This window comes from Drosophila biarmipes, chromosome 2R (assembly GCF_025231255.1).
Source record: "Drosophila biarmipes strain raj3 chromosome 2R, RU_DBia_V1.1, whole genome shotgun sequence".
Taxonomy (NCBI): Eukaryota; Metazoa; Arthropoda; class Insecta; order Diptera; family Drosophilidae; genus Drosophila; species Drosophila biarmipes.
The window spans coordinates 9,448,532-9,470,999 of record NC_066615.1 but is presented as its reverse complement, the minus strand read 5'-3'; the positions used below and the strand labels follow the sequence as shown (position 1 = coordinate 9,470,999).

Sequence of the window (22,468 nt, the reverse complement as noted above, 5' to 3'; positions counted from 1 at the left end):
GTGACTTCAGTTGGCTCACATAAGCCGCGCAAAGTGCATAAGTTAGCCAGAAATATACACACAAAGACATAGAATGGGTCCAATTTACCAATATAATTAAATAAACCATCGAATAGCCCATTTTACCAGGATTTAGTTACTAAAATAATTTTATCAAAATATCACAACATTATAAAATACTATATATTATATTTATTTAAATAATAAAAGGGGGTTAGTTAAACAGCGGCAAATGTAAATATATAAATTAAAACTGTCAAATCCAACGACTACCCCCACCCACATTGTAAATATTTTATTCTGTAAGTGCATAACACCTTTATTTGCTAAATTCGTTTGTTGTCAATTAACCAATTTATTTATTCCATATTTGTTTTCGAGTTAGTACTGTTTACATAGTGATTCTATTGTGTCGTCGTTGTTTATCCCGAGACGAGTAATTACTAAATAATTATTGAGAAGTATTTGCAACTTGATTAGTTGACCTATGATTTACTTATTCCAGTGTATTTATTCGAACCTTCTTCAGTGAGGCTACTCAACCCGAACTTAACTCAACTTTTGTTTGACAAATGTTTATCTTTCTTGAGTATTGCATATTTTGAGCACCCCTAATCCTCGGTATCAGTCATTCTCTATGACTCTTATGTTGATCTGCATACTTAACGAATCTTTTGTTTTCTTCAAGTTATTTTCCATTTGCTCCTCTAGCTGTATATTCGGTGTATAAAGTGTAACTACGAGCATTCAGCGCGGAGATACTCCTTCGAATTGTTAAAACAGTACACTAACTGCTTTCACCTCTGTTCAATTTAGCACCAGCCGCGTAGTTGGATCGAGACAAACTTCCAGAAGCGCGAGTGCATCAAGTTCATACCATGCCCAAGGGACGACACAAAGTAAGTGGCAACTAATTTCATTCATTTGCATTTGAATCCGTCTCATAAAAGGCACCAGAAGGTTGAGGAGACCAGCGGGCGAGGCGTCTGGCGTGGGAGAATGGGGTCCAAGTCCAAGACGAAAGCTGTTGACCCAGATTCGCGTATCAAAACGCTCGCCGAGATGCAGTGAATCGCTGCTGGCCCAGTTCCTAGACCGTTGTGTATTTAGTTTCGTTTTGGGCGTTAGCATTTATTGTTTATTATGACAGCCGCTGTCCCAAGCACCAGCAATTGAGATAAATGCGCCATAAACCCAGCCGCGGATTCAGATACAGATACAGATTCGGCTTCTGATGTGGGTGAAAGTTTTCCTTTCAGCACAGATTCCCTGCTGCAGTGGCTGTGGGACGGGCGATGGGTTTATGGCCCCCTGACTTTACATGACTGGAACCCCGTGTTATCAGCACTCGGCTTGCCAAATATTTGCTCCTCGTCTACACGTCGCCCCCGCCCAGTTCTCACGGCAACCGGTAGCTGTCAGCCCCAAAAGCAGCTCCATTAGTTGCCGCAGCGAGTTGACTTCCAGCATAGTTCTACAACTCAAACTTGGCTAATTAAAATAAATTCTCCAAGATGGCTACATCCATAATTCATACTTTCGACCTTTCACAAATTGTGCTTCGCTTTTATTGTACTTACTTTTGGCTTCAGTTTAAGAAGAAATTTCAATTTTGCTGAAAGTTTAAATGAACATTTTTTATTGACAAGTAGGGCTCAGTTGATTCAATAAAAGTGTAATTTAAAAGCTTGGTCTTAAAGGAAACTATGTAGTATTTCCAATGGAAACTTTAAGTAAGGGAAGTTAAAGCAACGAAAGATTCACTGTATTTAAAGGGCAATAATTATCTTTGTTATTAATGTAAGTACATTGAAGTCTCTCAAAAAGTAGCATACCTGTTGTAAAATAAATCTTTTAAATATTAAATAAAAAACCCCAGCTTACTTTTCGTTAACAAACAAAATAATTTAATAGTATTTGTAAAACTCGAAGGCTAATAAAATATTGTTAGGTAGCAGATGGGGTTTAAAGATGTGAAAGTTATACCTGCCACATATCACTCACGCCCCAGGAACGAGCCACAGACACGTGTTGATTAATTTGATTATTTAATTCTATTCAAACCGATTTATTTGGCTAAAGCGAGAGTTCCTCGGGGAGGCTGCGGAGTGGTGTGCCGCGGGGATCTAATTGAAATGCATTATTTAGCGAACGTTTTTAAGCACCTGACACGAACATCAGCTGGAAGGCAAACAGAAGTCGCTCGGTTCGGCTTGGGAATGGCCGGGGTCGGGTCGGGTCAGACAGGTTATTGCTTCTCCGGCGCTGACTGCCATATTTTTTGGGGCCACAGTGCCAGCACTACGCACACACGGGCGTAAGTAACGCTTTATATCACACGTGGGCATGGCAAACAATGTGACAGGTGAGGGCGGATGCGTGTGTCTTTCTCCGGGGGCGTGGCGGTCTGGCTCTTGTTTGCCGAATATCATTTACACCCACGCATCCTGACAGTCAGTCAAGACACTCGATGGCCAGGAACAAGAGGAGGGGAGCCACCTGCAGCTCCAGGGTGCCTTACAGCATTAATACACATATACCGAGAAAACAGTGTTTCATGGGAAAATAATAGAACAAGAAAAGAATTTAACAGAGAGATGGGAGATCTTTATCTTTTTAGTTTATGAAATAATAGTGAAAAATAAAAAAATATAAAAAATAGTTAAAACAAGCTTACTACTAAGAAAAGAGAGTATTGTTTGAGTATATTACCAAGAAAGAATAAGATAACTAGGAGAACTTTTAAAGTAATAGTTAAATACCTTGATCTAACTGATTTTGATCTCAGTGGAACCCTTTAATTCTTTAACAACCTTTGCTCTTCTATCTTGAACTTAGTTTAAGTTTAAATTAAGACAGAGCTAGAAGTATCTTTTTCCAGATATTAATTATTTTCAAAAGTGTTTTGTACTTATGAACAGCTAGAGACAAGTATTTCATTATTATGCATCTGTTTTTAGGAGCACTTAGCCCTAAAACCTAGTTATAAGTTATTCATACCGCCCCATTCATTTGGCTAAATTGCTACCTTTGCAGATGCTGCTGTGGCCAGGCGCAGATCACACATCAGACCATCCCCGGCATCGAGAGTGGGTCGCCCGGAGACCCCTGGCTGCCCACGAAGCACACCCGCCCGCAGCCCACGGACGCCTATGGAACCATCGAGTTCCAGGGCGGCGCGCATCCCACAAAGGCCCAGGTCCGTGGCCATTTCGGAGCAATCTCCTTTAGTGCGGTCCTTAATAACTTTCGGCTGTTTTTTCCAGTACGTCCGCCTGTCGTTCGACACGCGGCCCGAGCTGCTGGTGCAGCTATTCACCAAGGAATGGAATCTGGAATTGCCAAAACTTTTGATCACCGTGCAGGGCGGCAAGGCCAACTTTGATTTGCAGGCCAAACTGAAAAAGGTGGGCGAAACTTCGGCCTCGAACCCATCCCATACCCCGAAATGGGGCAGAAGGGTCGTGTGTCACCCGCTAATTGAATGGCGGTGGCATCCTGAGACCGAAACTGAAACTGATTTCTATTCGATTCGCAGGAGATACGCAAAGGACTGCTGAAGGCGGCCAAGACCACGGGAGCCTGGATATTCACCGGCGGCACAAACACCGGTGAGCATTCCGTTTCATTTAAGTTTTATGAAAGGACACTACCCGGTTTTATGGCCGGCGATTACGGCCAGGCCAACTTAAATAAGCACCAGGAAAAATGAGCAGGGCAGGCAAACAAACAAACAGGCAAAAAAGCAAACAAACAGACGGGGGCCCAAGGAAACTTAAAGAGGAAAATGGAGGAGCCGAGTGCGGATGAGCGACCCCAGTCGAAAATTAAATAAATAGAATCCCGAGCGGAAATCACGCAGCCAGTGATTGTGCACACTTCAACTGCTTGCCAGTCGACATATTGCGCTACCCAGTGGCCCACTTGGGGTATACTGGGAGCCCGAAAACGGGGCAGGCATGGGTGCATCTCTGGGTCCCCAAATAAATTGGATTATCAGGCCAGGAAGGGTGGACACGAGTATATTGGGGTAGTCAGAAAGTGGCCAGATATGTAGTGGTTTCCCTCTCGTTTTCATGGACTTTACTCTCAGGCAATGCATTGAAAAGGAACTCGTTATTAAATTTGTAGATGAAAATGTAATTAAATGAGTGGTAATATTTGATCATGGGGCCAGTTTCACAAAGCATTTCATTTGAGAAAAATACCTGTTCACAGATTTACCTTTTTTACTTTCTTTATTCAGCATTGAAAATGTATTTCGAACAGTTTTTTTATAAGGCCCCAAAATGTAATTAAATAGAAAAACTTCGATACTTTTTCGCAGCTCAAGGTTTTTAACTTTCTTTGTTCAGTATGTCCCAGGTATATGATTATCATCTTTTGTCGATGAAAATGTAATTAAGAGAGTGTCAATAGTTGACACTTTTTCACCGATTTACGTTTTCACTCCCTTCATTCAGTATGGAAAGCGAACAGGTATTTCGCCTAGTCCCTTTATGTTGCCCCCGCACAAAAAGAGAAAAGCGAGTCCTTTTCCAATTGGATAGAAGCGCACATCATAGTCGCATCGGGACCTGTGTCCTGTATACTTTATTACATTTTTCATCCGACTGCCTTTCGTCCTTTTTTGTGTCGGCTGGGTTTTGTGCTCGAGTTGTTATTAAATTTTAGACACGCCCCGACAACTAAGTTATAAAAAAGCTGGGAGTGAGAAGGTCGCGGCGACGGCGATGAGACTATCGCAATCCTCGGCGGAGACAAACTTGTTTACGCACTTGCTCAACGTGGCCATTGTTGGTGTACTTCCTCTGCTCCCCCACAGGCGTGACCAAGCAAGTGGGCGACGCCCTGCTCCTGGAGGGTCAACAGCGGACCGGACGAGTGGTCAGCATCGGCATCGCCCCCTGGGGCATCGTGGAGCGCAATCACGAGCTGCTGGGCCACAACCGCGAGGTGCCCTGCCACAGCATTAGTTCGCCCAGGTGAGTTTGCCCTGGGCACCGGGATAATGCATATTTTATGCGCCCAATCAGGGCAACAAGTTAAATTGTGTCAGGGCCTGGATTAAAAATGCATGGGTATTAGCTGTTGCAATTCCCACAGCAATTAAATCGAGTAACCTGTTGCCATCCTTGCACCTGTTGACCTTTCTTTCCTTTCCCCCGTTTCAGATCCAAGCTGGCCGTGCTGAACAATCGCCACGCCTACTTTCTGCTGGTGGACAATGGCACCCAGGCCAAGTACGGAGCCGAGCTGATATTGCGGCGCAAGCTGGAGAAGTTCATATCCAACCTGAAGCTACACCCATGTAAGTCGACGACAAAAGCCAGAATATGACAGCTCGACAGCACAAAAGGCCAATCAGGCCGCAGATTGAAGCTCCTTGTCATCGGAGGCCATTGAGAGCCATTTCTTTTCATGGCCAATGCCGCGGGCTAAGCTCCGAATGGCGGGGATTCTCAGGCTGGTGTGGCGAGCTGTCGCCGAGCTAGATATTATTGCACTCGAAAAATACCATAGGATCTAACTAAAAATAAATTAAACGGAAGAAAGCATAAAAAAACAGTACATTGAGATATAATTTAGTATATACCAAAGAAATACCATAGGAAGAAACTAAAAAAGATACAATTTAGTATATACCAAATGAAAAAAGTACAACTCATTTAAGAAAAAAGGATGTTAAGAGTTTAGTATATACCGACTTTAGTTTGCTAACACTCGATCCCTGCCTTCATATATTGGTAGAAAAGCTTGATAAAACCAGTTTCCTAAGACTTTTTTAAAATTTACTTATACTTCTAGCAAAGAATCACTGGCTAAAAACAAACGGTATACCGAAAATTTGTTTTCATTCTTACTGCTAATTTCTTCGCTTCAGACATTGAAATCATGTTTTTGAGACTCTTTCTCAATGCCAACTAGTTTGTTTTACTTTTATTCAATTTTTTTAGATCTACATATACCGCTATGCTATAATTTTACTTTCAATCAAGTAGTATACCAAATATTTTCCGCTCTCAAGCAAACAGATATTATTTTATTAGCATGCTCGACTTATGGGCCACACACATTCGTTAAATTTGAGTTACTTTAAAGAACGAGTGGTGCACTTTCGAGGAGTGTATTGAACTGACACCAGGTGGAGGGCGACAATCGACCTGTTGCGTCCCCAGTAGCGGCCTGCACCCGTGAATCAGACTAATCCCGCTCACCCGTTGCATGTCTCCGTGGAAAGCCCCACTCAAATCTCTACCTCTTGTGCCATTCTCCCGTAGTCACACATTCCAGTACGCCCGTCGTCTGCCTGGTGATCGAGGGCGGCACCAACACCATCCGTGCGGTGCTCGAGTACGTGACGGACTCGCCGCCGGTTCCGGTGGTCGTGTGTGACGGATCCGGGCGTGCCGCCGACCTCCTGGCCTTCGTCCACAAGTGAGTAGCGTCCTCAAGTGGGACTCATTCGGGGGTGCTCAGCTTTAAGATACATGTCGCATAAGATAAACTCCCCTGGAATTAAAGCCTGTGCCGTGGCAAGTTGATGAGAAACCGCAGTTTGTGCAAATTTAATTAAGAACATGTCGGCTTGTCCTTTCACCCAGCACGCGACATTTGGCAAATTATTCAAATTCACCCCAAGCAACCACACACAACAGGGTCCTGGATAATGGGGGCCACCCTCAAAATCCCCTCGAAGAACCTTTTTGTGTGCCACATTTAATTTGTGGTTGTTTAATTAGTCTGAATAATTGGGCGCCCTTCGGGGGGCTCTGACAATGCTGTATCTGACAACATCTATATGCAGATACGCCTCGGATGGCGAGGAGCAGCCGGTTCTCGAGTCCATGCGCGACTACCTCATCGGGACCATACAGAAGACCTTCGAAGTGGGCCTGGACCAGTCCGAGAAGCTCTACCAGGAGCTGCTGCAGTGCACGAGGAACAAGAATCTGGTGAGTTGGTGGTCAAACTATGTATGGAAAATGTATCATCTGAGGTGTAGGCCCCAGGTGAAATCTATTGTATAGTATCTTTTATAGGAATGAGCCTTCTACCCTAGTCTCATAATGAATTGCCTAGGTGGATAGCACAAATAATGTCATTAAATGATTAGCACAATACCATTAAGCTGATGGCTTTTCCCTGTCTGCATTTTTTGTGTGCAACATTTTAATTTCATTAAAAGTCTAAAGGGCGGGGAGTTGAGTGCGTTTCAAAAGCGTTGGGATGGGGGTAAAAAATGCATTCAAAGAACCACCTTTTAATAGTATGAGGAAAATAAACGTATGCATGTTATTTTAGTAAGATGCCTCAGGTCGCCCTTATTTATTTAATATTTATAGCAGGCCCCCGCATAGTTACACCTCAGGCAAGTGCAGACAGAGGGCCCTTGTGAATTTTCCCTGAAAGTATTTATAGGTATGAGCCATCAATTAAAATCGCATAACCCGACGGGGCTTTGCTCGATTAAGTTGCCCGAAAGACGGAGGCTTCAAATTGGCCAGGGTGTGAGCCGAACTTTTGAATCACTTGAGACTTTTACGCGCCGCGATTTAAATTTTTAATTAATGCTCGTGGACCCGTTGAAATAATTAGGCTACAAAATTCAATTGAACGTGTAATGAATTTTAAATCACCGCGAGCAGCGGAGCCAAGGAGCAGTTTCCTGCGAGTGCGAGTATTTTTGTGGGCCGCACGCCGAAGTGCTGGCATTTCGTCAATTCCGCCGCAGCTGTTATTAGGATTTTAATTGGTTTTTGAATGAGCAGGAGGCGGCGCCAGGATCTAGCATGTCCTTGTCCGGGGGCCCAGTGCCTAGGCAAACAAATTATGTGCGGCGGGGGCTACATTAGGAGATACTTTGCGTTTTTTATGTACATCCCCAGTACATAACCTAAGTACACTTTTTATTTCAATTTCTCGGCCAGATTACCGTCTTTCGCATACAGGAAAAGCCCGAGGGCGAGGCGCAGGAGCTGGATCAGACCATCTTAACGGCCCTCTTCAAGTCGCAGCATCTCAGTCCGCCGGAGCAACTGAGTCTCGCGCTGACGTGGAACCGGGTGGACATAGCGCGCAGCGAGATATTCGTCTACGGCCAGGAGTGGCCCAATGGTGGGTGACCCTCGGGGGACGCCGGCCCCCGCCCCGTGCATTTGTTTAAATTACAATGATGAGATGTTCATCTTCCCAGGCGCCCTGGACGAGGCCATGATGCAGGCCCTGGAGCACGATAGAATCGATTTTGTCAAATTACTCTTGGAGAATGGCGTTTCGATGAAGAAATTTCTGACAATACCGCGCCTCGAGGAGCTCTACAATACCAAACACGGTCCGGCCAACACGCTGGGGTGAGTTCGCTGGACCCCGGACCCTCGACCCTTCACCGCCCCCTGACCACATCCCCGCAAATATTTTCCTTTCGGCCTATGTAAATTTGGAACATTGTCCTTGTGCCCCTTTCGCCCCTTGCAGATACATCCTGCGCGATGTCCGACCGCACATACCCAAGGGCTACATTTACACGCTCCACGACATCGGCCTGGTGATCAATAAACTAATGGGCGGCGCATATCGGTGAGTGCAGTGCCATAGCTTTTCCATCTGTTACTTTTCCACAGCCGGAATTAAACGGGGGAGTGTGCTCGGCCAGGAATATTGATAAGCCTCTTTATTCTCCGTCCTGTTCGGCACTTACAAATCCCTGGGAAAATAGCTCGGGAAACATCCCGAAATCTTTTAATTACTTGATAAAGTTAAGCTGCGCTTGCACCGTTTTATCGTATCTCATTTACTCGTTTTCCTTAAATTCTTTGGGACTTATAGGTTGGAGTAGCAGAGTGAGTTGAATAGATAGACCACTTTTCATCAACAAATCTTAAAGAAATATTTAACGTAAAACCAACTTAAAACATATAAAAAACAACAATTCAGAGGTAACATTTTTATATCTTTATTAATTCCATCTGAACTAGACAATTTTAAACATCAGATTTTGGAATTTAATTAATCCTGAATAAAGGAAGTGTTTTGAATGTAGTCCTCCCATTCCTATGTTAATTGAGTCACTTGAAAATATAAAAAAAAATACAAAATGAACAAACCACAAAGAAACACCTTGCCAGCTAGGGCCAAAACTTTTGAGCCTTTATTTCCCCCAAAAAGGGGTAGTTGGACACCGCGAATCGCCTGGCAAAGTCATCCCTTAACGTGTTGCGGATTAAACTTGATGTTTGAAAATTTGTTCATGAAAGTGTAATAAGTTTGCACATCAAGTTAACAGGGCCGAAGCCAAAGCCCCTGCCTGGCGGGCGGCGGTCGCTCCGCTTTGTCATGTTGATGGGATGCCGGTGATGCTGCAGATTGGAGCCGAGCAGGGCCAAAAGTCAAAGGGAGCTGGATGCCGGGGCAAGGCGAACACCCCTTAATTATGCAGCATTAATATTTTGCCAGCAAGGCGAAAACGCGCTGCCTGCTTAAATTCAGTTAACGCGGCTGCGGCGACCACAAAATGCTGTTTAATATCGCTCATAAGTTGCGGCTGGTTGGGTCCGACTTGGGACCCCCGACTCCCAACTGGCCGGGAAATAAAAACACGTTGGTTAAGCAACTGACCGCTCTCCGGAATCACTCAATTTAATTAAAAACATGCAGAAAACTGTGGCCCTAACAAGTCAACTTGGCTCGATTGGGCAAGCTAGACACTTAAACCTTTCAATTTCAGGCTGGTTAGAGCTGCCAAAAATTTAATTAAAATTTTCAACAGAATGCAGAGTATAAGTTTAATAAAACGAAAACTAATAGGTTTTTTCAGGTAGCTTCTCAAATGCTTTTATTTTCAATTTCAGGAAAAGACAGAGAACCCAAATTAAATAAATCAATCAAATTATTTAAGAATATTTTTGGAAAATATCCCTTTGATTTTCAATCTGCTTAAATTGAGCCCTGGGCTTTGGAACTTTCTTAGGTGCTTTTATTTTCAATACCGGGCGCATAGAATCCCTTTTTATTCGAGCCATAAGCAAATTTGACACTACTTGTCTTTTGTAGTTCTCCCCTCTGTTTGTTATTCTGTCATGGTAGCGAACCCTGTTTCCGTGATTCTCGGCCTTTGTGCTTTAATCAAAGGACCTGCCTGGGCCGAAAGTTATCTGACAAATGCCCATCTCGATGGCCAAAAGGCCATCTGGCCAATGAGCCGGCGTCACAACTGATGTGTTTATATTAAATTAGGGTTTTCAGATTCGGTCCTTGGCCTTTTCTCGGTCGGCTGGCTTACCTCTGGCCTGGTTTTTGGCTGTTGCTGCCTGTTTGCGATGTCTAGACTCTAGACATTTAAATGTGTCGTCAATGTCGAGACCAGGCCCAGAATGCCAAACTGCTGCCAACTTGGGCGTAATTAAAAGCGTTAAAGTTCCTCGATTTGATTAGCATAAATGGGCATTCGAATGGGCTGCCCTCGGCTCAGGGGGCAAGTCAATTGATTTGCCTTTTATATGTCATAAATAAATTATGTGCATTTTCGTTGATGTGCTGAATTTAATTGTGCCCTCATAAAACGCCGCCAGGTGCTTCCGAATTCTGGCCAGGCCAATAAATTTGTTCCGCTCAAGAGTCCGGGCGAAACCAAATCAAATTACATTTACATTTTGCGATGGAAATCTCTTAAGCCTTGAGCAAACAATGCGCGAGCAACTGAAAAATACAATCGAAATGGAGCCGTTTTCATTGTTATTCAAGTCTCTGCCTGCAGCAGCGGATGTCCATCAGTCAGTGGGCCATTCTCGTGAAAAGCAGATGCAATGCGAAATTACTGAGGCAAATCGTCGGAGGCATTAGATTGCCGCCGCCGGTCAAAAATGGAAAAAAGCCCACCCAATCCCAACTAGATTTCCGCCCTCTGCCTCCCCACAGATCCTATTACACGCGCCGCAAGTTCCGGCCCATCTACGCCAAGGTTATGAACAGCTATGCCAACGCCTGCCGCAAGTCCTCCACCTACCAGTACCAGCGATATGCCGGTGCCAATTCGCTGAGCCTGGTCACCGGCCTGCTGCCCTTCACCTCGGAAATGGCCCTCTTCGAGTTCCCCTTCAACGAGCTGCTGGTGAGCCATCCTTTCAGCGCATCACTCATCCGCCCTGTTGCACATCGAGATTGTTGATGCTTCCAGATTTGGGCCGTGCTGACCAAGCGGCAGCAGATGGCGCTGCTGATGTGGACCCACGGGGAGGAGGCGCTGGCCAAGTCACTGGTGTCCTGCAAGCTGTACAAGGCCATGGCCCACGAGGCGGCCGAGGACGACCTGGACACGGAAATCTACGAGGAGCTGCGCTCCTACGCCAAGGAGTTCGAGAGCAAGGGTCAGTTTGAGTATTCGCATTTTGTAAATAATAATAATTAGCATAATAACCCTTTCATTAACTGAAAAGTGTTTATAGAGGGTGCCACAAAGACCCCTAGGGTTTCGAAATCGCCTTTACACGTTATTTTCAGGTGCCTAAAAGTATGCAGTGAGTAATGGAAAGTTATCTTTCTGACTGATTTCATTGCATTTCTAACTTAAAATATAATGTTGCATACTTTTAGACACCTTAAAGTGTGATTTATACAATTTATACAATTTATTTAATAAAATGCATTGCCTTTTCCTCTAGGCAACAAGTTGCTGGACTTTAGCTACCGACAGGATGCGGAAAAGGCGCAGAGGCTGCTCACCTGCGAGCTGCACTCCTGGTCGAATCAGAGTTGCCTTTCGCTGGCCGTGGCGGCCAACCATCGTGCCCTGCTGGCCCATCCCTGCAGCCAGGTCATTCTGGCGGATCTCTGGATGGGAGGCCTGCGTACCCGCAAGAATACCAACTTTAAGGTAGGATCTATGGTGGTCGAGTGTCCTTTTCGCCCAACTCAAGGCGAATCTTTGTTGCTCCCAGGTCATATTGGGCCTGGCGATGCCCCTCTACATCAGGCAGCTGGACTTCAAGTCCAAGGAGGAGCTGCAGCAGATGCCGCAGACAGAGGAGGAGCACCTGGAGAACCAGAATCTGGACAACGACGACTCGGATCGTTCGCAGCCGGATGCCGAGGTATTTGGCCTAATGCTTCAGTTATCCGAAAGTTATTTCGTTCATTTCTTACTAACTTTCCATTTGATTTGGTTTCGTTGTCTGTATGTGTCAGTCCTAAATGTGTGCCTTATACGTTTTCAGCGTCAGCGTTTAGTTATTAACTTTATTCTACTAATCTGACATCTAACGTTAACCATTAACCACTTACCGATTTATCGCTCTGCTGTTCATCAACCCCTAATCCAAATCTGTCTGTTTATAGAGCGCCCTTTTAAAAGCCAAAAGATCCATTTCCTTGAGATATAGGATGGGCGCGGGTGCTAATAATCGCGAAAAGGTAGTAACAACCAATCAGATCTAAGCCAACTACATGACTTCCTGTTACTTTGGTGTTCAAGTCGTCTATATCTTTATGCATACACACACCTATATGTTCTCTTTGCTGTCTCTGCTCTGTTTCTGACTCATTTCTAAATCTTTATTTATGTATCTCTCTGTCTGGTTGCCAGATCACACAACTGTATGTACTTTACTGTGTTTGTTTACTATCGGAACAGAACTATCTTTCACTCTTATTTGTTGCGTAACTATTTGTGCTTTGAACTGTATCGTAATTGGAACACACGTACTCTGAATTTGGACATACATATACTTTAGATCAAGTACTGAACTAGGTCAATACAAACCTTTTCGGCGGTCCAGAAAAGTATGCTCTTTAAATGGTTAAACAATAGTTACTGCAGTTTTATTGCGAACCAAAATTTTACATAAGCCGTTTTAAAGAACTTTAAAAAATCTGCGAAGGGGAAAATCAATAGTGCTTTTTCTGCTCCATTTATTTTGGGTACATATGAATTTACATAGTTCCCATTAATGGTTCATTTTATCGATTATATTGGGGTATTATATTATTTTTAGAAGGGTCTAACAAGCAGCAGCACGAACACGTGTTGGGCTTATCAAGTCTTTTTGAGCCATATAATAGTTGGGGACTCATTTGAAAATCATTACAGCTCGCTCCGCCCTTAATGTAATGTTTTTTCTCCACTAACTATCATTTGAATGTGTATTTTCCAAAGTGCAAGCTAATACCAGTTGAAAACAGTTCGCCCTCCTTTAAGAGTGTCTCGAACTCAACAGATGTAAGTGACCGAATATTGCCCGCCCTCGTAACATTCGAGTAGCTTTTGCCTCTAATGCTTCCCATAAAATTTTAAACTCCTCCTTGGTTCGAATTGAGTGCGAGTTTCCATTAGCAGTGCAATGAAAATCATTGGTTTAAAGTTAAATTAAGTAATAATCTCGGCACAAACTCATTACCAGTCACCCAACCACTCTGTGCAGCCAACAGAACCACACCAAATGCCACAATTCCAGGAGGTCTATGTCAAACTAACTAAAGGACTCGAGAGGAAGCTCGGCACTTGGGCAAATATTGTTTTTCAGTTACACGGGCACTGCCCCATCATCACCACCCACTCTCCCATCAGAAGGGGTAATCCCTTAATCACCCAATCAAATTAAAGTCCATTAAGTGCAAATGCGGAAAGGGGAATGGGGGTAGGGCGGGCACTTTAAGTGTTTAAAAGTAGTTTGTTTGCCCCAGTGTATATATCTGTGCAATGCTATGTGTGTGTGAACAGTTATTGGCCAATGTTTTCAGTACTTTCAACTTCAAACATCTCTTGTAACCACAAATCATCTTGAAACTCTGTACCTAAAACACACCCTTCTACACTTCTTCATCTGAACTCAAGTCTCTGTCCAAAGATCACCACCCAAATAGATTAGAAAGTAAAGATGCAGAGTGATTTCCCTATCTGATAAATGCGAAAAATGTGCGTGAACCGTTGCAGGCTCTATTGGCGGATACTTACTCAGTGCGCGATACAAAAGTACACGAAAATGGCAAAGTGAGTAGTTCCACGAAACAGAAAAAATACAACCAATCCACCACATAAACCGCCTTTCATACACCACCCACTCCTATTTCTTTATCGAAACCTTTGAACCCTCCGACTCAGAATGCGATAAGACTGCCATTTTGCTCAACCATTACATTTTGTATTCTTGAACTGACAGCACAGAGCTGAGGAAAAGAAATGCCGTTTCCCCTTGTTTGTTTTTATTTCCTATTTTTTTCTACCAGTACCAGTAGTTCGATCCGTAGGATCGTAACACAACGAACCATGAGACCCCCTACATATGACAAAATGGTATCATCCAGTCAGCACACCAGTTATACTTACCCAATCACCCATCCGTATAGGGATGGATAATTTGCAATTGAAATCCCCACACGCCATTCTAATGTCCCAGTACTTGTATCGTATCAATTTGCAGGTTAATCTCACTGCTGGAGCGGAGGAACCGCCCTCCAAAGTTAGTTGAACCCGGATATAATTTTTTCTCCCTTAAGATCTTTTGATTTTCTTTTCGATTTCAATGGCATTTCTGTAACTGGCTTTAGTAGTTTTCCTCATTTTATTCCCTTTGGAATGCGCATTTCGTAGCTTAATTTGCCAAAATAAGTATACGTAGCCACCACCACTCATTTTATTAAATTCTCTTCGATTTTCTACTGTAGTATCATATCTCTATGCTACTTTTTGCCAGCACATTTCGGATGTCCCGCGGCTAAGCCATTTTATTTTGCATAATGCTTAAATTAATTAACTTGTTCTGCATGTTGTGTCTGTAAACTAAACACGCGTATAAATAGCAACAGCAAGTCGAGCCTTAAGCACCAGCAAATTAATTAGAAAGCAAACCAAATCACATTTGACACGCCGATTCAACGGGGCGTATACGCAATGTCCAACTCCCCAATGTACAGTATATATCCCCACGTGGCCCTCTTTGAATGTTCACTGCACATTGATGATTTAATTAAGGCCGAAAACTGTCGAACGCTTCTCCGCAATCCCTGGAAGCCCTTGCCGTCCCATTAACATCGTCCGTTTATGTGTCTACGCAGGTCTCGCTCACCGACTCGGATCCCGCCCAGTTCAGGGAGTTCTTCAATCTCTCCGAGTACAACGAGGTGAAGCAGCACCAGCCGCTGCGCCTGAAGAAGAAGTTCTACGAGTTCTACACGGCGCCCATAACCAAGTTCTGGGCCGATTCGGTAAGTGGCGGAAATTACAATCGAGCTGGCAAAGGGTAGAACGATTCATTTCCGCTGTTAGTGCACTGGGGGAAAAAGTATGGCTTCTAAATATTTTTTAATATTTCTTATAAATATATGTTGGTATAGAAGAACTACAAGTGTTCTGGCAGAAATACTCTGTGAGCTATATAACATTTTTTCAAAAAAGTTACAAACATAACCTATAAGTGTTCGAAAACAACATGTGAGGTTAGGTTGAAATTGATACATTTTTCCATAAGCCATTTGAAAAGCTGGCATTGTTTAGATTTACAGGATGTGAAGACATGTATTAAGTAAGCTGCATTATAAAACTATTTCAATTGAAACTCAAGTTTTTTTTTTTTGGGTTTGTGCTTTTTTGGCCTTGAGTGTGTGGGTTTTCAATTATTTTTGTGGTCTTTCCAGATTGCCTACATGTTCTTTCTCATTATGTTCTCCTTCACCGTGCTGGTGAAGATGGAGCAGATGCCGCGGTGGCAGGAGTGGTACTCAATAGCATATATCACCACGCTGGGCTTCGAGAAGATACGCGAAATAATATCCTCCGAGCCGGTGGCCATTACGTAAGTAGACCCTATTCCCGCGCACCTCAATCATCGGTGTTTAATTGCATCTGGCGATGAGTGCAAATGAAGCTGGGCGGATTTCACAGTTGTGCGCACTTCCATTACTTTTTGTCTTCAATATGCGCCTCTCACGCTTGAATTAACGCGTCTTCGATGGGCGCCATTAATTTGGATTCGAATGCGGAATCGGCGAGCAGGCATAAATTCTCGGTGTGGGCGTGGAATATGTGGAACCCGTGCGACGGCGCCGCCATCATACTCTTCGTCATCGGCCTGGCATTTCGGTTCCGGGAGACCACCATGGACATCGGTCGGGTCATCTATTGTGTGGACAGCATCTACTGGTACCTGCGCATCCTGAACATCCTGGGCGTGAACAAATACCTGGGTAGGTTTTTATGCTTCTAACTGAAGGAGTCTGGAATAAGAAAGTTATTTTTTAAATCTATTAAGAAGATCAACGATAAATCACCTTTAATCATTTTTAAAGATTTATTTTAAGTCATGAGATCTATGTAGCGTGTTACACCGTATATTCAATATATTTATATGGTAGTTAATCCAATCCTGAACAATCTCTCGCAGGTCCCCTGGTCACCATGATGGGTAAAATGGTGAAGAACATGATATACTTCGTGGTCCTGCTGGCCGTCGTTCTGATGAGTTTCGGTGTCAGTCGACAGGCGATTCTGTACCCCAACAAGCAGCCCACCTGGAGTCTTATAAAGGAGGTAGGTCATGGCACCCTCTGGCTCCCCGACTTTCTGTATATAAACTAAACTCCCGATCTGAGTGTATGTGCGTATGCCAGCCCACTTAACAGACCCCAAGTATTCACAGAGAGAGTGTGTTTTTCGACGATTCGACTTATCTTGCAGCTTTACCTATCAATATAACTAACGAGGCGGAGTACATACATTTACTTAATGCAAGCAAAGCTAGTTTTTGGACTGCGTTCCTCAGTAGTGGTGCAAGCAAGACGTTTTTAAGTACGAGTAGTTTTATTCGATTGGCGCTCCACCCACTTTACATTAAGTAGTTCAATTAGAATTTAATCAAAGTCACCGAACAAATGCCGCTTAAATTGACTGTCTCGTATTGTACTCTTCTTTCTTTCTTTCTGTCACTGTGTCATTCTGTCATTTGTCCCCTTCATTTCGAACTCTCACCTGTCACTTTCTCTCCTCACCTTTGTCATTTATTCGCATAATTCGCCCGTTGACTGTTTTTCGAAAATTCAATGCCAAATGCCAGGTTATTGCCGGCTCCATAACGGCCCCCGGATTTCTAGGTGCCCTGGGGCATAATACGCGTTCCAGCTACCACCGTGGCTATCACACGATGGGTGCACCACCGGTGACCACCGCCGCAGCCAGCACCACCGCCAGCACCAGCACCACCGCCGGGTCCAGCTCCGCAGTTCCGGCGGCCACGTCTACAGCGCTCCCCATCCAGAATGAGCATTCGAACTTGACGAGCGGCAACCTGACAAATGTAACGCAAGATGTGATTGACGAATTGGGTTTGCTATTTAGTGAGCCGACTGTAGATTGCTCTAGCTGCGAGTCCAAAAATAAATAAATGTATTCAGCTGCATTTGCGTGTGGTCCATAGTTGATGTTGTGTCTTGATGGAAATCAGTGTGCCAAGTAATCCGTTTCAACTTCAGTTTTATATGGACCCTACCTTTCGTTGGACTTTCGACTGTATCCCCCAATATTTTACCTATTTTTTGCTCTCTTTGTGTCTCTTGACCCTAATAAGCTTACTTCTTCTGCTCCAAAATCTCGCATACCTTACTTCCCCCCTCGACTCTTGCAAAGGATACCGATAAGTCCGTTCCGAAACCCCCGCCTAAGATCGCCCATTGCGATCCGAGTTGAATTTGCAAGGGTAAGGCCGACTTCGGCGCGCCGAATCTGCAATATTCCTTTCTGGTCCAATGCATTATTTTCAATCCACAAACTCTGCATGATGTACAAACTAGTATTTAGCCCAGCTCTCTTTGCCTCCTTAAGGTAAATGTGTGTACTCTGTTTTCGCTTATGAATATTTAAATAGAGACCTCCTCTTTTTATAATTTTGCCGCTCGAAAGCTTCACCGTTGATTTAATCCCAATAGCATCCCCCTAAGTTATGCATGCAAAATAATTTAAGCTGCCTGCGGCAGAGTATTGCAAATATTTAGCCCCAGGTCCCCATCGATGTTCGTTCAATGGATGAAAGAAGATAGCTGTGAAACAAAACAACCATTTTAATTAGGGAGCCGTTGAATAATGTCATACCTGATCCAGCTGTTATATGCAAATGAGATGTCTGTGTAAATATATAGCATGCTGGTTCCAATTTCAAAAGAAATGCCCGGAAAATTAGAAATCAAACTATGTTGCACCCCGAAACCCACAGACTCCTCCCCCGAAAACACCCATCCAAACCCACACACAGGTACCGCCAGGTGATAGAAATAAGCTAAAAATAACCAAACTGTGTTTCAATGTGTAAAACTTGCATTAATGTTGGGCGACGGGCGCAAATTGAATTACGCCCGACCATTTCGTGTCTCGATGGCGATGCCCCCGGTCCAGCAGATGCCGCTTTAATGGTCGCTTTAATTTATCGTTGTCCAGGTCACCTTCCAGCCCTACTTCATGCTGTACGGCGAGGTGTTCGCCGGCGATATCGACCCTCCCTGCGGCGAGGATCCCAGCCAGCCGGGCTGCGTCACCGGTGAGTACTGGGTGCACTGGGGGCCTCTGGAAAAACTGACGCCGCTTAACACTCGCCAACTAATTGCATTACAGGGCACTGGGTAACGCCGATAACCATGTCCATGTACCTCTTGATTGCCAATATTCTGCTGATAAACCTGCTCATCGCCGTGTTCAACAACATCTTCAACGAGGTCAACTCGGTTTCGCATCAGGTGAGTGCGATCGAATGCCTGGGGATTTATATTTAATACGATTTTAAGCCTACCTAAAGTGAGAGTTTTTGAACTTTAAGCAAGATTTTTATAAGAGAAAGCTTTAAGGGAACACAGAGCAACAAATTCATAAGAATGATTATGATATAGAATTGTAATATTTTTAGATAATTAAATTAGGTAACTCATAATAGTAATAGGTAATATTTAAGTGAGTATAATGTTTACAGGTATTTAAATTTAGGTTAATTTGGACTTTAGGAATATTATATACTTGATTTAAGAATTGGCTTAGGGCATTATTTATTTATCCTTCCTTCGTAATTTATTTTTTTATAGTGTGTAATATGAGATAGTTTGAGTATTTAAGCTTAAATTACTTAATATTTAAAGAAAAAGAAGAGTATATCTACGATTTACGTATATCTCAAATTAAAAAGCTCATAAAAACCAGTGTCTGGATAGGCTTTAGAAATAATTTTAATTTATTAAATATTTTGTAATAAACTTGGGTGGTTGAAAAACTAAGATTCTTAAGGAATATTTAATATTTCACGCTTATGTACCTCCTTTGGAATACCTTCTGACCTTAGTTCAGACTAACGTTGAACTATGGCAATTTATAATTATAAAAATGTTATCACCCTGTGAGCACCCGAAAAAGGCTGATAAATGGCTCTGATTTCCCCCGCCAGGTGTGGATGTTCCAGCGGTTCACCGTGGTGATGGAGTACCAGCAGAAGCCCGTCCTGCCGCCGCCCTTCATCGCGCTGTGCCACTTCTACTCGCTGCTCAAGTACTGTGTGCGGAAGGCGAAAGGTGAGCCCGGGATGAGCAAGTTTAGCTTCGTTCCCTGTGAGTCTATCGTGTCAGAGGCTTTGTGAGTCGAGCAGCAATAATGTACAAATATCTAACTTCTCTCCCTGCGTGCCTTCCCGACTGTGTGTGTGTGCTTCTGTAACTAACTAACTAACTGCATTACGTATACGCCACCGGCTCGTTTGTGTTGAAACCGGCCTTGCCACTTGGCGACGCGACAACAATGACGATAACAACACCTCCTAATTGGGTTATGCCAAACGATTTGTCTCACTTGTGATGCCCATCGCGATTGTGACTCCATTGTGCACTCTCATTTTATTTCATTTCCCCCGGGCGCTGTTGTTATTGTCAATCCTTGGTTTATCCGTATTCCCCTGAAACCCGCGCGTAACATGTGTCCACTTGATCGGCATTCCGCAGGATTGGAGGTGCAGCGGGACAACGGTCTCAAGCTGTTCCTGGAAAAGGACGACCTGGAGCGGCTGTACGACTTCGAGGAGGAGTGCGTCGAGGGCTTCTTCCACGAACAGGAAATCATCCTCAATCAGTCGACGGACGAGCGGGTGAAGAACACCACGGAGCGGGTGGAGACCATGTCCCAGAAAATCGAGGACATCAATCAGAAGGAGAACATACAGACGGCCACCGTTCAGGTGCGTAGTCAGCAGTTTGAACAGACCCCCAGCCCCCTTGCTTTGACATCCCAATCCTGTGAGTTTGCATTTTTATGCAAATGTCCTGTGTGATTCGTGTTATCCAAACTGACATGGGTTCTGACAGCACGTCTTAACGTCTGAATTGAAATTTGGACACGTCCGAATGACCATTTGCTGCAGGCGCTGCAGCATTTTCTCTGCCATTGTTCGACATACCATACGCAGTGGAAATTTAATTCGATTTATCGCCAGTTTTAACTTGTTCTGTCTTGTTCTGTCACTTTCCAGAACATCGAGTTCCGGCTGCGAAAGATGGAGGAGTCCTCGGAGCAGATACTCTCCCACCTGGCCGTCATACATCGCTTCATGTCGACCCACATCGCTGGCACGGACGATTTGCGCGGCTCCACGATAAACATTCCGGGGGAGATGCAGCGCATGCGCACCATCTCGATTTCGGACACGGAGGCCGGCGGCGGACCAGGCGGAAACGGTGCTGGTGGTGCCGGCGGCGGGGGCGGCGGCGGAGCCATCTTACCACTCGGCCTGGGCGCCGGACTGAATTTAAATTCGCTGCAGGTGCGTTTGAATTACATATCGCTGCAATACCAAGCACACTGCGACAGAAAGTGTCATTCCGAGCTTGATATTGCCGAACCAAGAAATAGGTTGCCTCAGTGACAACACGGCTTAGAATGGCGTATTTATGATGTTCCAAGTAGTCCCTAGGGTCTTTTACGTTCAACAGTGTCATATAGTTTTAGAGATGTTAAAAAGAGATGGTAGGAGGCATCTGAAGAGTTTTATATGACACCTATTTATTTATTCAAATATTCTATTTATTTATGCCTTTATATTGTTAAACCCGTTTTATGTGCAATAAATCATTGAATCCATGGCATCCCCTTTTTTTGTGCACACTCTTTTGGCAAATATATCCAGGTGACCACCCGGCGCCGCTTCAATCGCTCGCTGACCGAAGTCCGGCCAGACGCGTACATCTTCGACGAGGGCACGCACTTCGAGGTGGTGCCGCTGCCGGAGGAACCGGACGAGGTGGTCAAGTCCCGGGAGGCCCTCAACGAGCAGGTGGTCCGCAAGGCGTCCATGCAGTCGGAGGCGGACTCGGACATCTACCTGCCCCTCTCGCAGCGACCCTCCACCTGTGAGACGGTGAAGCGGACCCCGTATGTGACCGTGCGCCAGGACACGGGTGCCAGCACGGAGAGCAAGGACACCCTCACTCCGATGGGCAACAACGACGACGACCAGACCCTAGTGGGAGGCGACAACTCCGACGACGCGGCGCCAGACATCAGCTTTGAGGGTAATTTGGCCTAGCCGCTTCCTCTGTCCTGTGTTCTTGCCTTCTGTTCTCCTGTGTTGTGTACCTGTCACTGTACCTGTCCCAACAGTAGCGAGTCCTTATAAATGTACCTTCTCATCCAAACCAAACAGCTGCCAGGCACCGGGCACTGCGCCAGCGAACCGTTTCCCTGTGCCGCCGCAACTCGGAGACCTACTCCCTGACCGGGGCGGACATAAACCGGTCCCACATCAGCCTCAACCAGCTGGCCTCCTTGTCCCGCCGACAGATGAGCCTCACGCAATCGGAGCCGGACAGCGACAAGGACGCACCCGCCGGCCAGGGATCAGCACATCCGGGTAAGAAACCTTCGAAGGATGAACACCACGCCGGCCTCAGATTTGCGCTCTAAATTCAGGCTACTAATCCCGTCATGCCACCCCACCTAACCCAGAAACCCAGACAAATCTTAATCCAATCCGAGCCCTCCACCAATCCAGCAAACCGAATTGGCCAACAAATTTCGAGCAGCTCTGACCATTAACCATTGACCATTGACCAACCGATCATAACCGAATCGAGTCCTAACTGTTGTTCGTTCTCTCGCACACGTCATTTTCTCTGAACCTAACCACGAACTCCGAACTCTAGGTAAATCAGTATTGCATGCGAAACCCTCCAGAAATATCTTGCTGAAACTGCACAGCGAGTACACCTCGATCACGGACGAGCTGGAGAGCGTCTGCCACATGATAGCATCGCCCACGGTGTCCCTGCCGAGCAACAAAGGTAAGCCAGGAGGAGCACAAGGTCACGAATCAAGAATCACGAATTTCGCATCGAATTGAGTTACCCAGTGCCCCGTTTGAATATCCGTAAGCAAAGTGTAAATAACTAACCGGTTGAATGCGCAACGCCCGTATCATTGCCTTGCTTCCGCCGCCTCCAAAAGGAAGAGATTCCCCACATCTGG

At 44.8% G+C, this 22,468-nt stretch overlaps 1 protein-coding gene across 20 annotated transcripts in view; it reads left to right on the top strand.

Annotated features, from left to right (window-relative positions):
- Positions 1–22,468, top strand: part of LOC108026669 (transient receptor potential cation channel trpm) — a 50,846-nt gene that overhangs the window by 26,139 nt on the left and 2,239 nt on the right. For 5 of the 20 annotated variants that reach the window (XM_050888184.1, XM_050888185.1, XM_050888183.1 and 2 more), the window contains 30 exons: positions 817–899; positions 3,037–3,199; positions 3,267–3,407; positions 3,539–3,611; positions 4,826–4,985; positions 5,175–5,311; positions 6,282–6,438; positions 6,809–6,956; positions 7,932–8,118; positions 8,198–8,354; positions 8,479–8,580; positions 10,918–11,110; positions 11,177–11,366; positions 11,661–11,872; positions 11,937–12,089; positions 12,334–12,408; positions 13,928–13,984; positions 14,415–14,453; positions 15,049–15,198; positions 15,628–15,785; positions 15,986–16,176; positions 16,374–16,519; positions 18,416–18,515; positions 18,590–18,711; positions 19,407–19,530; positions 19,954–20,186; positions 20,478–20,768; positions 21,132–21,516; positions 21,648–21,854; positions 22,147–22,284. In XM_050888184.1, the coding sequence (XP_050744141.1) occupies positions 817–899; positions 3,037–3,199; positions 3,267–3,407; positions 3,539–3,611; positions 4,826–4,985; positions 5,175–5,311; positions 6,282–6,438; positions 6,809–6,956; positions 7,932–8,118; positions 8,198–8,354; positions 8,479–8,580; positions 10,918–11,110; positions 11,177–11,366; positions 11,661–11,872; positions 11,937–12,089; positions 12,334–12,408; positions 13,928–13,984; positions 14,415–14,453; positions 15,049–15,198; positions 15,628–15,785; positions 15,986–16,176; positions 16,374–16,519; positions 18,416–18,515; positions 18,590–18,711; positions 19,407–19,530; positions 19,954–20,186; positions 20,478–20,768; positions 21,132–21,516; positions 21,648–21,854; positions 22,147–22,284 (4,672 nt within the window). The other 15 variants (XM_017097734.3, XM_017097735.3, XM_017097736.3 and 12 more) reach the window with 9 other exon arrangements.